Source organism: Monomorium pharaonis, chromosome 7 (assembly GCF_013373865.1).
Source record: "Monomorium pharaonis isolate MP-MQ-018 chromosome 7, ASM1337386v2, whole genome shotgun sequence".
NCBI classification, from domain to species: domain Eukaryota; kingdom Metazoa; phylum Arthropoda; class Insecta; order Hymenoptera; family Formicidae; genus Monomorium; species Monomorium pharaonis.
In genome coordinates, this window is record NC_050473.1 from 18,090,611 (window position 1) to 18,103,053 (window position 12,443).

Genomic DNA, 12,443 nt, shown 5'->3' on the forward strand with positions numbered 1-12,443 from the left:
TTAGACACGCGATGTAACGAGAGTTTGCCCGCGCGCAAAATATAAAAACCGGATGTTCGCGTTCGTCTATTATTATACATGCTAGATTGCACAAATCTCTTTTTTTTTTTTTTGAAAGAGTTACGGCGTTAGTTAATTTTTTAGCGATATTCAAAAAAATCATCGCATCGACAATCTTCCTTGTGAATTGATCAAAAGGAAGCAAAGAAGCGGATAAAATTTCCCTTAAAACTATATACATATAATACTTAAAGAGACACCGAGCGATCCCTTTCTATATACAACATTACAACGGCCGTCCGCCCTTCGTGCTCGAATCAGTTCTTGTCGGTCTTCCTCTTTTTGTGCTCGTGCTCGTGGGCAAGATGGACGTGAGCATGAGCGTCAAGGTGGTCGTAACCATGTGTCAACACGTTACCAAGCCCATGGCCGAAACCATGGGCGATAGCGCCGACGGGAGCGATGGGAGCAATGGGGGCAATTGGAGCGATAGGAAGGATGGGAGCGACGGGGGCGAGAGGGGCGATACCATGGTCCAAGTGCACGTTAGCCGGTGACGGATGAACGTAAAGGTGATCGGGTGCGTAGTCGTGCGGATAGATGGCACCAGCAAGACCGCCGCTCGGAATCAACGGAAGCGACGGGGGCGACAACGGGTGCACCGGAACCGGGACCGGCACCGGAATCGGCACGGGCACCGGCTGCTTCACCGGAACCGGATACGGCTGCTGCACGGGCACCGCGATCGGCTGCCTCACCGGAATCGGCACGGGGCGCTCCACGGGAATCGGCACCGCCTGCGTGTTCGGAGAGATGTTTCCATGAATTTCCAGAAATTTAAAGGTAAATTTTGTTAAGAATCCGGAAAAAATTGTATATGAAACAACTAAGAACTTCAATGATTTAATACACAAATAACTAATTTTTTTTATGTTATAATAAAATTAGTAATTGAGTTTTACAAATGAGTAAAATTATAGCGATCATGTTTGTTGTAGTATAGCAAATGTGTTACATGATGTGTTAATACAAAAGCAATTTTCTGCGAAAGTTAGAATATATGTATTCAAATATGAATTAAAATTATTAACAAAACATGCCAGCTAGGATGGCGCGTACTTTTGCTGCTATAATAAAGAAAATTCGTTATATTAGCAATTTAATTTGCAGCAAAGAATTAGTTATTCTATTAATTTGTTGCTTTCATAGTTTCTTGCTGAACTATCAAATCTTCTTAGATATATTATAGATATTGAATTCGTGCAGCAAGCTGTGGCTTTCCTGAATCATCCAATTTATCTTTTTCTGTATTATTATGATCCAAGTTGATTTTACATGTCATTCAGAATATTAGTTCAAAATATTCACTCCTTAATTTAAATATTAAGAGACTTTTCGCGCATTTTCTTCACACTGCTTTTCGAAAAATTGTTACATAAGGATGAGTGATCATTAATAGCTTTGTTAATGAAAGTAAAATGGCGGACGTTACCTGAGGCACCGGTACCGGGACGGGGACCGGTTTGTGAATGATCTTCTCGATTGGTAACGGCACGTGATACGGTTTCTCTATGATCACAGGCTCCGGAATTGGCACCGGTTTCTCCACCACCACATGCTTCGTTATATACACCGGGAGAGATTTCAGAATTCCAGGCGTCAGGGCAATGCCACCTCTACCATAAGTCGCACCTGCCAGCTGCAATCTATCAATTGACACGGAAAGTTCGCAATGATCATTGACGTCCTAATTTTTAGGAGGTACAGGAAATTTAGAACAAAGCGATATAAAATTTGCAGGAGAGTAGATAAATCCGGAAAATATTTATTAACGCTTTATGCGATTTCTCATTTAGCTAGTATTTCGTACTAGTTCATTAACATTATTTTAGAACATTAGAGAAATTTATTTTAAATTATTTGAAAGATTCTAAAAGTTCCCGGAAATTCTAGTCTAGAAATTTACGTTGAATTATTCAAAATAATATAAACTTCTATTTTATTTTCGATATAGTGTAGTTTTACCCTGCGTGCAGATTGATCTCGGGAAGTTTGAGTCCTTTCAAAGGGGCGTCGATCGACCACGGTTGTCCATGTCCGTAAGGGCTTAATAGACCGATCCATCCCTCGTTACCGATGATACCCCGCTTCTGCTGCTTCGCATCTTTCGGTACCGATGCGAATGCGCAGGTACATAATGTCAGGAATAGCTGAAATACGTAAGAAAATTTAAACCTAATAATTTAATATCGTGTCGTAAGATCTTTTTATTTAATGCGTACTACAAATTAGAAAAATCGAGAGAATTTAATGAAAATACTTAGAACTATCTTAGTGTTAGAGAAAAATAAATAGATTATTTTTGAATCCAAATATTGTATATTTTGTAAACTTTATCTTGATTTATATACACGTTACTTGAACGAAGAAGTACATCAGCTACTTACAAAGATCTTCGACATTGCTCTCGTGTCGCGGTTAAACTGTTCGTAAGATTGTAACAACGCCTTTTATATTTACGATTCTTACCAGTGATGTCTTGACGGATTCTGATCGGGGAACAGGTCAAGTTGCCATTTACGATCAAATCGGAAATTTACTCTTCTCGAACTTCCTGTGATGAAAGTTACTTGCGTCGGATCCAGTTTGAGATGGTATTTTAAAATAATATTTTATAGCGAATCGAATAATAAACGATATTAAATAATACGGTAAATATTAATTAATATTAAATTAATTTATTTGACATATTAATTAATATTAAGTTGATTATTAAGTATGCAAACTTAATTGATTTATTTTTAATGCAAATTTATTGTATGGTTATAATACATTAAGTATAATTAAATATTTAATATTTAAGATTAATATATAAAATAATATTGAATATTATTTAATATATTGATACAAGTGCACATATGTGTTTTCTATTAAAAAAAAATGACACTAGTTTTCCACTCGATTACTCCACTCGTGTTCTCAATGTGACGCCGTAATTACGTTCAACGATCAGAGCGTCTGTACTACTTACCTATATCCTTATACCTATTTAATTATGCTTGCAAACGCACTTCCGTACACGTACGGTGAAAACGAAAACGCTTAAGAATTTCGCGTGCCGTTTAATGCTACGTGCATAAGCGTTGATGGATAAACGTTGCAGATAACTACAGCAACTATGTAGTTGTTAGTCATGCTGATTTTGGATACTAATTAATTTTCAATTAGTAATGTACTACTCTAGTTTTCTGCTTATATAATATGTATATTAAGAAAATATAAATAATATTAAACAAAGCTACAATTCGCTACGAGTTCAATATTTGTAACTAAGAAGATTTAATGAAGTTTAATAAAAGTACTATGTTTTAAAGCAATAAATAAATTATTAGAACAACTTTGCTATAGTAAAGATTGCTAACGAGTTTTCTTTATTATAAAATGGATTATACATTTTTTAAATTATAGAAAATATTATTTGAAATAAATATTATTTATTTTTTACAAAACTTCTGGTTGGTACTATTTGAAAAGATATTTATTTCAATCTAGTAAATTTTTTTTTCAGCGTAGCAGCAAAAGTATGTCCTACCTTAGCTAGTATGTCTCACTAAAGTTTTAATATATTTGATTAATTTTGCATAAAATTATCTTTCTGTATTATTGAATTTATTATGTTATTTTAACAAATTGAATAATTATAATTATTAATTTTATTCAAATGTGAAACTGTGCTGTTGTAATATAGAAAACTGACTGATAGAAAAGGAAATAAATTAAAATTTAGGCTTTTAGAAGTTCGCGAGTGAACGAGACAATTGAAGCAACGTTTTCCTTATAGCAACATTGTTTCGTCATCGAGGTTCTCGGATTGCACGTTTACAGCATGGGCCGTTTCTTGTTATACTTCACCATCGCGTACGTGTGCATTTCGCTAATTCGCGATATATCGTTGGTGAACCTTGGCCAGCGTCATTGGTCGTGTTGTTGCGCATTTGCCGACTCGAACTTGCCGATGAATAATGAATGGCAGGTAACGTGGGTGACATTAGGAACGCAACGGCATTAGGCATTAGAAAATGAAAGTTAGGAAAGTCCCCGGGGCGTTAACGCGGAAGCGAACAGGAAAATCGCACCCGTCTCGATCTCGTTGACCGAATAAAGGACACCGGAGGACGCTGAAGAAACCGGAGCCATTAGCATCCGCATACCTTCATCTCTCGCTGTTGCGCGAAACCTGAGATTTTCTTCAATTTATTCGAATAAAAAAATTACTTTTGATTTTTTACAGAACTTGTGAATTACATTCAAACATTTGACATAAATATTTTCCTGCTTCCCATCGCGAGAGTTTGCCGGGAAACAGTAATCTCATCCTACCGACCCGGAGCGTGGATCCTTGAGTTTCACGCTCACACGTCGTGATCGCGTGAAGTGCCGAGTCGATCAGCTGTTTACTCTTCCCCGATAAACAGTAATTTGTTAATTTGTTAAGAAACATTCATCGTGTGTTGTTTACAATATTAGTTGATTACTTAATTGTGATAAATTTATTCTGTTAAAAAATCGCATCCATGATTTATTCGACGAACTACTGTTGTATGATAATTTATATGTCTATAATTTGGGTATCAGATTTTAAAGTAGAATTTATAATTTTTATTTGCGGTATTATATTTATATGACACTACATAATAATAATAATAATAATAGATTTATTATTGATATGAATTTTTTATATGCATGCATACATTATTTTTTAAAACTAAAACCATTACTGTATGTATTCTTCAAATATTTTTCGTATTACACAGGACGCGAAGTTGTAAATGGAATTCCTTTAGATTTTGACACACAAATTACAGATCGTTTAAAATTGACGAATGCTTTATAATATAAATTATGGATGCGATGCATTTCGCTGATTCCAATTGTGTATCAGCGTGATTGAATCGGATCACGTATCAAGCGCAACCGCGGCTATCTAATAATCTGAATGACCAAATGATCGAAGAACTTCCAACTAATTGGATCGCTAATATATGCTCCAGAATTTTTCGAGCGTCTTCCTTGTTACCGTCGTTCGACCTCCCAGGAGAGAAAAGTGGCCGCCATTTGGCTGTCGCCCAGGTTTGGATAGCAGCGAAAGTGTATCGGCCCATAGAATCGCTCTTCTTCATCGATGACCTATAAATACATATGGGGGTCGCAATTGCAGAGCGAACTCAGTTTTTCGTTGACATCGCGACCGGCAACTGTAACTCTCTCAGTAATCTATCATGAAACTCTTCCTGGTACCGGCAAATTTTTGTTTTTTGTTTTATTGTCAATATTTACATTTGAATTTAGATGAACGTAAGAAAAGATGAAGAATGCGACACGTTGATTCAGTGACTTGTGCGTTGTTTGTGAATTGTGATGGATTGTGTGTCATTTCACGGAAAAAATAGATTAGATGATTCAGCAAAGCTATAGCTTGCCGCGTTTCGATCTATAACTGTAACTAGGAGATTTCATAACTAGGAAATATGTTTTGTTCTATAAATCCAAATGTACCTAATAAAACTATTTAGTTGGTACAAACAAATGTTTTGTTTCATATAAGAAAAGATCTCAGTCTCTTCCACAAAATACATGTAATTGTATAAAATATTTGTTTATGTAACTAAATAATATTATCTTTTAACCAAATTTTGGGTTCATAGAAAACATTTCTTTTAATGTAGTTCAACGAATAAATTATATTAAAAGCAAGGAACGAAATATTAGAGTAATTAATTGTTTGTGACAAAATGAGAATTTGCTTATAACAAGCATCCTTCGTTACAGCAGCAAAAGCATGCGCTATCTTAGCTAGAAGTACAAGTCAGTTTTTTTTAAATTGAATATCTGTAATTAGATATGTAATGATTTTTATTTTTCGAAGCATTGTTAAAGTTTTGAAAATCTTCCTGCAGCTTCTGACATCGTTGATTGAGTCGCTGTAAAAACATTTTCTATAATAAATTTATTGCATTCAAATATAAATTCTTTTTTAGAGTTTTTTGCAAGGACTTGAATTATTTATGTTGATATTATTTCGTTACATCTTTACAGGTAATGACGCTGGTGTTGGCCAGTACTACAGCAATTACCGTTGACAAGAATTTCAGGCAACGGCACAGTACTTTCGCAGAGGCGAAGAAACATGGGAAAAGAGGTTTGGACGGCTTGGGATACGGTCTACAGCATCAAGAACATCTTTATGGTCTACCGACGGTGCCACCACCGCCGATCTACGAGATTCCGGCGCCAGATGCCGGGCATCCGGTACCGGGACACATACCGGAACCATCACCCCCTATCCTTGGACATCCAATCGGTGAGTAATCTCTCATTTATTTTATTAATTATATATTTATTATAAGATTAGAAAACACATGTTGAAATACAATTAACTTAATTCTTAAATTTATCAAAACATTAAAATGTAGTTTAATTAGAAGAAATAATTCATAATGGCTTTTTAGCTTTGATTTTTTATGATGAAGAAAGAAGATGTAACTGTATACTGTTGCTTTAATTTCATTATTTGTTATGTGCAATTAAATTTAAAATTGCAAATGGATACATTTACCCAGAAGGCACTATTTTATTAAAATATTTAAAAATTAAATATATATATGTATTTATATTTATATATATGTATGTATATATATATATATATATATATATATATATATATATATATATGTAGACATTTAAAAATAATTTTATTAGAGTATTAGCTATGCCCTGCCACGCGTTGCTGTGGCTCTCTATTCTTATGCTACGTTTTTTTCAAATTTTCTTTGCTTTTGTTGTTTAACTTTCAAGAGCGTTGCTTTACTGTTGCTCTTTTTATTTTATTTTTGAATAAGCATTTATCTATCTTTAATAAATCTAATATTTATTTATTCACGTACTTCTAACTTACTTTATTTATTTATTGCCTTTGGCACTGTATTCAATTAATTTGTTTCTATTTATTGTTTTGTATTTTTATTATAATGTAATATAAATATATTTTATTAAAACTTTGAAATAATTTTCGATTAAAAAAACTATTGTTATTTTTTTCTAAAAGCTGCCATGGATTTAGAAATCCATTCAAAAGACTGTTTTAAAAATAAGTTCCTTTTTTTCAATAAAATAACAGCCATCTTCATTTTTCTTATTACCTTAATTTAAACACAATAGAAACATTCTTTGCCTCTCCCGATCTCTCCCGGTCTCTCCCCGTCTCTCCCCGTCTCTCCCCGTCTCTCCCGGTCTCTCCCCGTCTCTCCCGGTCTCTCCCGGTCTCTCCCCGTCTCTCCCGGTCTCTCCCCGTTTCTCTCCGTCTCTCCGGGTCTCTTCCCGTCTCTACTCGTCTTTTCCTGTCTCTCCCCGTCTCTCCCGGTCTCTCCCGGTCTCTCCCCGTCTCTCCCCGTTTCTCCAGGTCTCTACTCGTCTCTATCCGTCTCTCCCCGTCTCTCCCCGTCTCTCCCCGTCTCTCCCCGTCTCTCCTCGTCTCTCTCGGTCTCTCTCGGTTTCTCCCGGTCAATATAATTATTTCGAAATTATTTAATTTAAAATGATTTAATTTTTAAAATAATTAATATCATATCTATAATTATTTCGAAATTAGTGTTCGATTTTACCTTTTTTAATATCCTGTATTTGTCCTTTAATATAAACATTTTTCTCAAATTCTTTATTATTTAAATTTACCATTCAAGCATTTATCTATCTTTAATAAATCTAATATTCATTTATTTACATACTTCTAACTTACTTTATTTATATATTGTTTTTGGCACTGTATTCAATTAATTTGTTTAATAAAAACCTTTAATAAAAACTGTTCTTATATCAATAACATCTTTATAATATCTGTCTTTTTTAGGAGCAGTGCCTGTTCCTGTACCTGTTCCGCAGCCGGTGCCGCAGCCGATACCGCACCCGGTACCGCAACCGGTCGCTGTGCCCATCGTGGTCACCAAGCACGTACCGGTCGCCGTACCCGTGCCGGTTCACGTCGATCGCGCCGTGCCGGTAGCAGTACCGGTACCTAAACCGTATCCCGTTCCCGTGGAGAAGATTGTTCATGTGGACCGGCCAGTTGCAGTGCCGGTCGAGAAACCGGTGCACATCCCGGTCGATCGGCCGGTGCATGTTCCGGTGCCGGTACCAAGGCCGTATCCCGTCGCCTTCGAGAAGATCGTGCACGTGGAGCGACCGTATCCGGTGCACGTGGCCGTGCCAGTACACGTGCCGAAGCCGTACCCGGTACCGGTCGCCATACACGCGCACTACAAGTCACACGGTTGGTAACCGGGCACTCCCCGAGCTCCTGTTAGGAAAATATTTAGGTTTAGAACACTGAAAATTATGCTTTTTTTTAAATTGTGTACAGAAAGACTATAACAGGTAAGCTTTTAAAATTTTATATAGATATTTATATTAATCTGATGATATAGATATGTATTTTTATTATGACAAGATTTTTACTTTATTTTTTTAAATTGATTAAACAAAATATGCCCGTAAAAATAATGTGTAATACATATGTTGTTCCTGATTTTACACTTCTTACTAATCTAAAATAAAAAATAATAATAAAATAATAATAAAAATTGCTTACAATATAAATATTTTAATATGTGTTACAGTATAAACTCTCTACAGAGAAGAAAAACAATGAAAATTTTCAAAATAGCAACATATGAAAAAAAAGATTAAAATTTGTTAAAAACGTAACCTGTTCTTTTATTAACAAAAAAGTTTTATTTATATTTTACATTAAAAAGCGTTTAATACAGCGGCAATATTGTTTTCACAAGTATAATCTTTGTGTTGATAGAAGTGCGGTTGTTTTATACTTGTTATAAATAATTATTTTTGTTTGACTGATATGTAGTTTTATATTAAAATTGATTACTGCGTTAGCGAGTTTTTGTATGTGTTTTTAAAATATATAATAAACTCATTAAGAAATTTATTTCTACTTTGATAAAATTCTTTTATTTTCTATCTTTGTTTATCGATATAAATTTTATATAAAAATGGAGAAGTCGAATAAAAATTTTTCCAAATCTGCGTTTGGCAGTAACCTTGATAATACTATTATTGCCACGTATGAATGGTGTGAACTTGTTCTATTAGTAAATGTCTTTATCATGCTTAATGCAGTAATAATATGTTATAGAAAAGTAGTTGCAAGGTGAAAAGAATTTATTAATGCATTTATATACCTACAGAAAAAAACTTTATAAACTTTTTGTCACGTCTTTACTCTTTAACTTTATGTCACTAACAATGTATTAAATTAAATTATACATTTTATTACAACATTATAGATTGTAATTAATAATATTTTACGTAATACATGTACACATTATGTATGTGTAGCGTCAAAATATCAACATTGTTTCTATTTCAGAAATTTTATCAAAATCAGAATATAAGAAAGATAATTTGTGCGATATTATTATGTTAAATTAACATTATACACAATATAAATTTATACTTTTTGCGTGAAAAAATTTTTTGTTTGAAACAATGATTGCACAGATGAGTATATGAATAGATTGCTTTACAGAACTTGTCAAAATCGAAAAAAAAAACAGCTAAATACTGATATGTCAGTAATCACCAGTACGCATGATTACCTGAATAAAAATAACACTTTAAAAATCAATACAACGGTGCAAGACGTAGGAAAATGTCTCTCTGAAAAACGCGCAAGATCAAACAATGAAAAATTTGGCATATTTTGTTATCTGACAACTTTATTATCAGAGGGGAGGTTTCAACCGCCAATGAAATGCCATCGCGTGTCCGTGTATGCGGATCGAGCGATGCGGTGTGGAAAATGACGCCTGCCTCCTATCGGAAAAGTGTACCAATGAAAGAGCGGCAGGGAAAGGTCGTTTTCCACGTAGCGGCTCTCTCATGCATTGTTGACGAGCGAATTGCTAGGAGAGGCGTTCCGCGCTACCATCGCCCGTGTTAGGGAACACATAATTCTAGTTTCGTCTATAGGTCCGAGAGATACATTTTTCAGTAATTCCCGAAGAATACGCGAATTTCCAACTATCTTCGATCGATTGTGATTGACAGAGACCTCTTGATGTAAATTGTTAGCTAGGTCACTTGCAAATTTTATCTAAAAATTTGTTGTTTAAATACGTATATTACTGCATAGTCTAATTAATAAATTTAATATTGATATAGGATGTTTTTTAATTGATGTTAAACGCGAGAAAAGCTAAATGATTATCTTTCTTTGTAACTTGTTTTTAGAAAAAAAAAGAATTATTTACTATTGTTGTTGCATTAGAATTTGATTTTTGTAAAAATGAATAAAAATAATTTGAAGATTATTTAATTTAATTCCTAATATGTTATCTTTAATTAACTATTATTTTGTTAGTTTAACACATCGTGGTATTTTTATTTGTATTTATTTTTCGACATAATTTAAGCCACGGCAAATAAAATTATTATTAACGATTTCTACTAGAAAAATTAACAAACCGCTTTTGCAAATAAATTGTTTATCGAGCGGATTTTAAGTAGATCAAACAAGGGAGATAAAACAGGCTGCGTTAATCAAGAGCACTGCTATACATGATCTCGATATATCAGCAATCGTGTGAACAAACGCAATGGTTCTCCGGTATCGACGCTCTGCGTCGATTACTCTGCAAATGAAACGAGAAAACACATGGACGTTCTCGCCCTATGTCATCCCAGACCATGTCATCTGTCAGATCATAATGCTCAGAAAGAAAACCGTAACCCCGTTAGGGCGAACCGCTATCTCTTTGCCATCATAGCTCTCAGTATCCGTTCGGCAAGGTAGATACGCGGATTTTCTCTTTTCCAGTATGGTCAAACGCAAGTGGTTTGTCTCTGCAAAGAGTGATTCCGATCGCGTGCGTTTGTGTTCAGTTTTTTTACGCGAAAAATTTGGCGATCGCTCACCGCTGCACGAAGAAATATTTGCTGAAAAAGTTTTGCGGTGTAATAAAATGGATGAGTGTGATTTATTTATTTGTAATTTATTTAAGCGACGTAGTGCGAGAGAGTGGATTTTACTTGTGGATTCAATAACACAGATATATACTATAATTATATGTTGCCTTAATTGAACTTGAAAGGATTTAAAATTAAAAACGAAGGCGTAAGATTTAGAGATAAAACAAAATATGAAAATAAAATTTTATTATAGCTGTATATAGCATTGTTTCTCTTCCAATTAATTATTAATATATAAAAATAAAAATTTATCTAACAATCGATCAAGTGTCAAATTTTTTTGCGATTTTAATTTCTTCTTTTTATGTTGACTCTAATAATTATAATAATAATTTAACATGGTGATAAATTTTATTATAATATAAAAAACGTTAATTTATATTAAAATTGTCACTGTTATTTTCTTCTCTTTGTCTACGTATACTATTGAAATGTAGTTCTGAATATTAGCAGGAGAATAATATTAAACAAAATATAAGATAAAATTGCTAAAATTTCTTCGCAATGTTGTATCATACGATTGCAAGTGTACCGTTTTCGGTGGTCGTAATTACATCATTTTTTTAAGGTACACATTTCAAATACTGATTGCGACTTTGTTAAGAAGAAAGATATATCTTATCTTCAGATTCTTGTTCTACGTGCGAGCTTCGACTTTTCTTTATATGTACATATATTTCTTTATATATATATATATAGCAATTTATTTTAATGGGACCTCGGTTACGGTAACTACGTCTACGATAGACGTAAGTAATAATGTAAAGAAGTTACTTGTAGCAAGTGCTATAGGGTATCTATAGCAAGCTCATATTTAATTAATACTTCGGCGCCTTTTGCGCTCGATAGGCGTTACACTTGACACCAAAGGCGCAGATCCATAACACTGACTTAAAGTCGACTTAAACATCACTGTCGCGATCGAAAAAAATGAACTCTGATTCAGAATAACTTTTACAAGACGGAACAATGTAGAACATTTTTTGTCTTCTGCTAGTATTATCATATTGGATTTTTTTAGTTCTCTTTATGCTAATTTCTAAAATATATTTTTAATTTATTTTATTTATATATGTTATTAATATTTTATATTGATAATTAAATAAATTTAAATAAATTTTAAAAAATGAAAAATTTATGTAATAATTTATACATATATATTATTAATTTAATTTTAAATTATTAGTTATATGGTTTAGTCAATAAAATAAATTAAAATAAATTATAACATATTTCTGATTTATTTATTTCTTTACTAATTTATGCTATCTAAAATTTTTAATTGCAATTGGTTTGCTACATTTCGCTATTTATTAAGACTAATGTAATATTTATGTTTGAGTTGTATTTGCTTTGAGTTGTCTTTGCTAGCATTTACTAGTTTATTTACAGTTCAGGTG

At 33.4% G+C, this 12,443-nt stretch overlaps 1 protein-coding gene across 2 annotated transcripts; it reads left to right on the top strand.

Moving 5' to 3' along the window:
* The first annotated feature begins 490 nt into the window (after positions 1-490).
* Positions 491-9,626, top strand: LOC105829904 (zinc finger protein 512B). Of its 2 annotated transcripts, none has more exons than XM_028188749.2 (3): positions 491-801; positions 6,097-6,361; positions 7,907-9,626. In XM_028188749.2, the coding sequence occupies exons 1-3, from the start codon at positions 601-603 to the stop codon at positions 8,332-8,334; spliced, it is 894 nt and encodes a 297-aa protein (XP_028044550.1). In that variant the 5' UTR covers positions 491-600; the 3' UTR covers positions 8,335-9,626. The 2 variants fall into 2 exon arrangements, with proteins under 2 accessions (XP_028044550.1, XP_028044549.1); XM_028188748.2 differs by having other exon boundaries at positions 753-843.
* Positions 9,627-12,443: the final 2,817 nt, after the last annotated feature.

Excerpts from the sequence above, each read along its gene's own strand:
- LOC105829904 (XM_028188749.2), top strand. The coding sequence starts at position 601 with ATGGCACCAGCAAGACCGCCGCTCGGAATCAACGGAAGCGACGGGGGC. Across the intron at positions 802-6,096 it reads CGGGAATCGGCACCGCCTGC|GTAATGACGCTGGTGTTGGC; the intron begins GTGTTCGGAGAG and ends ACATCTTTACAG. Across the intron at positions 6,362-7,906 it reads TATCCTTGGACATCCAATCG|GAGCAGTGCCTGTTCCTGTA; the intron begins GTGAGTAATCTC and ends TGTCTTTTTTAG.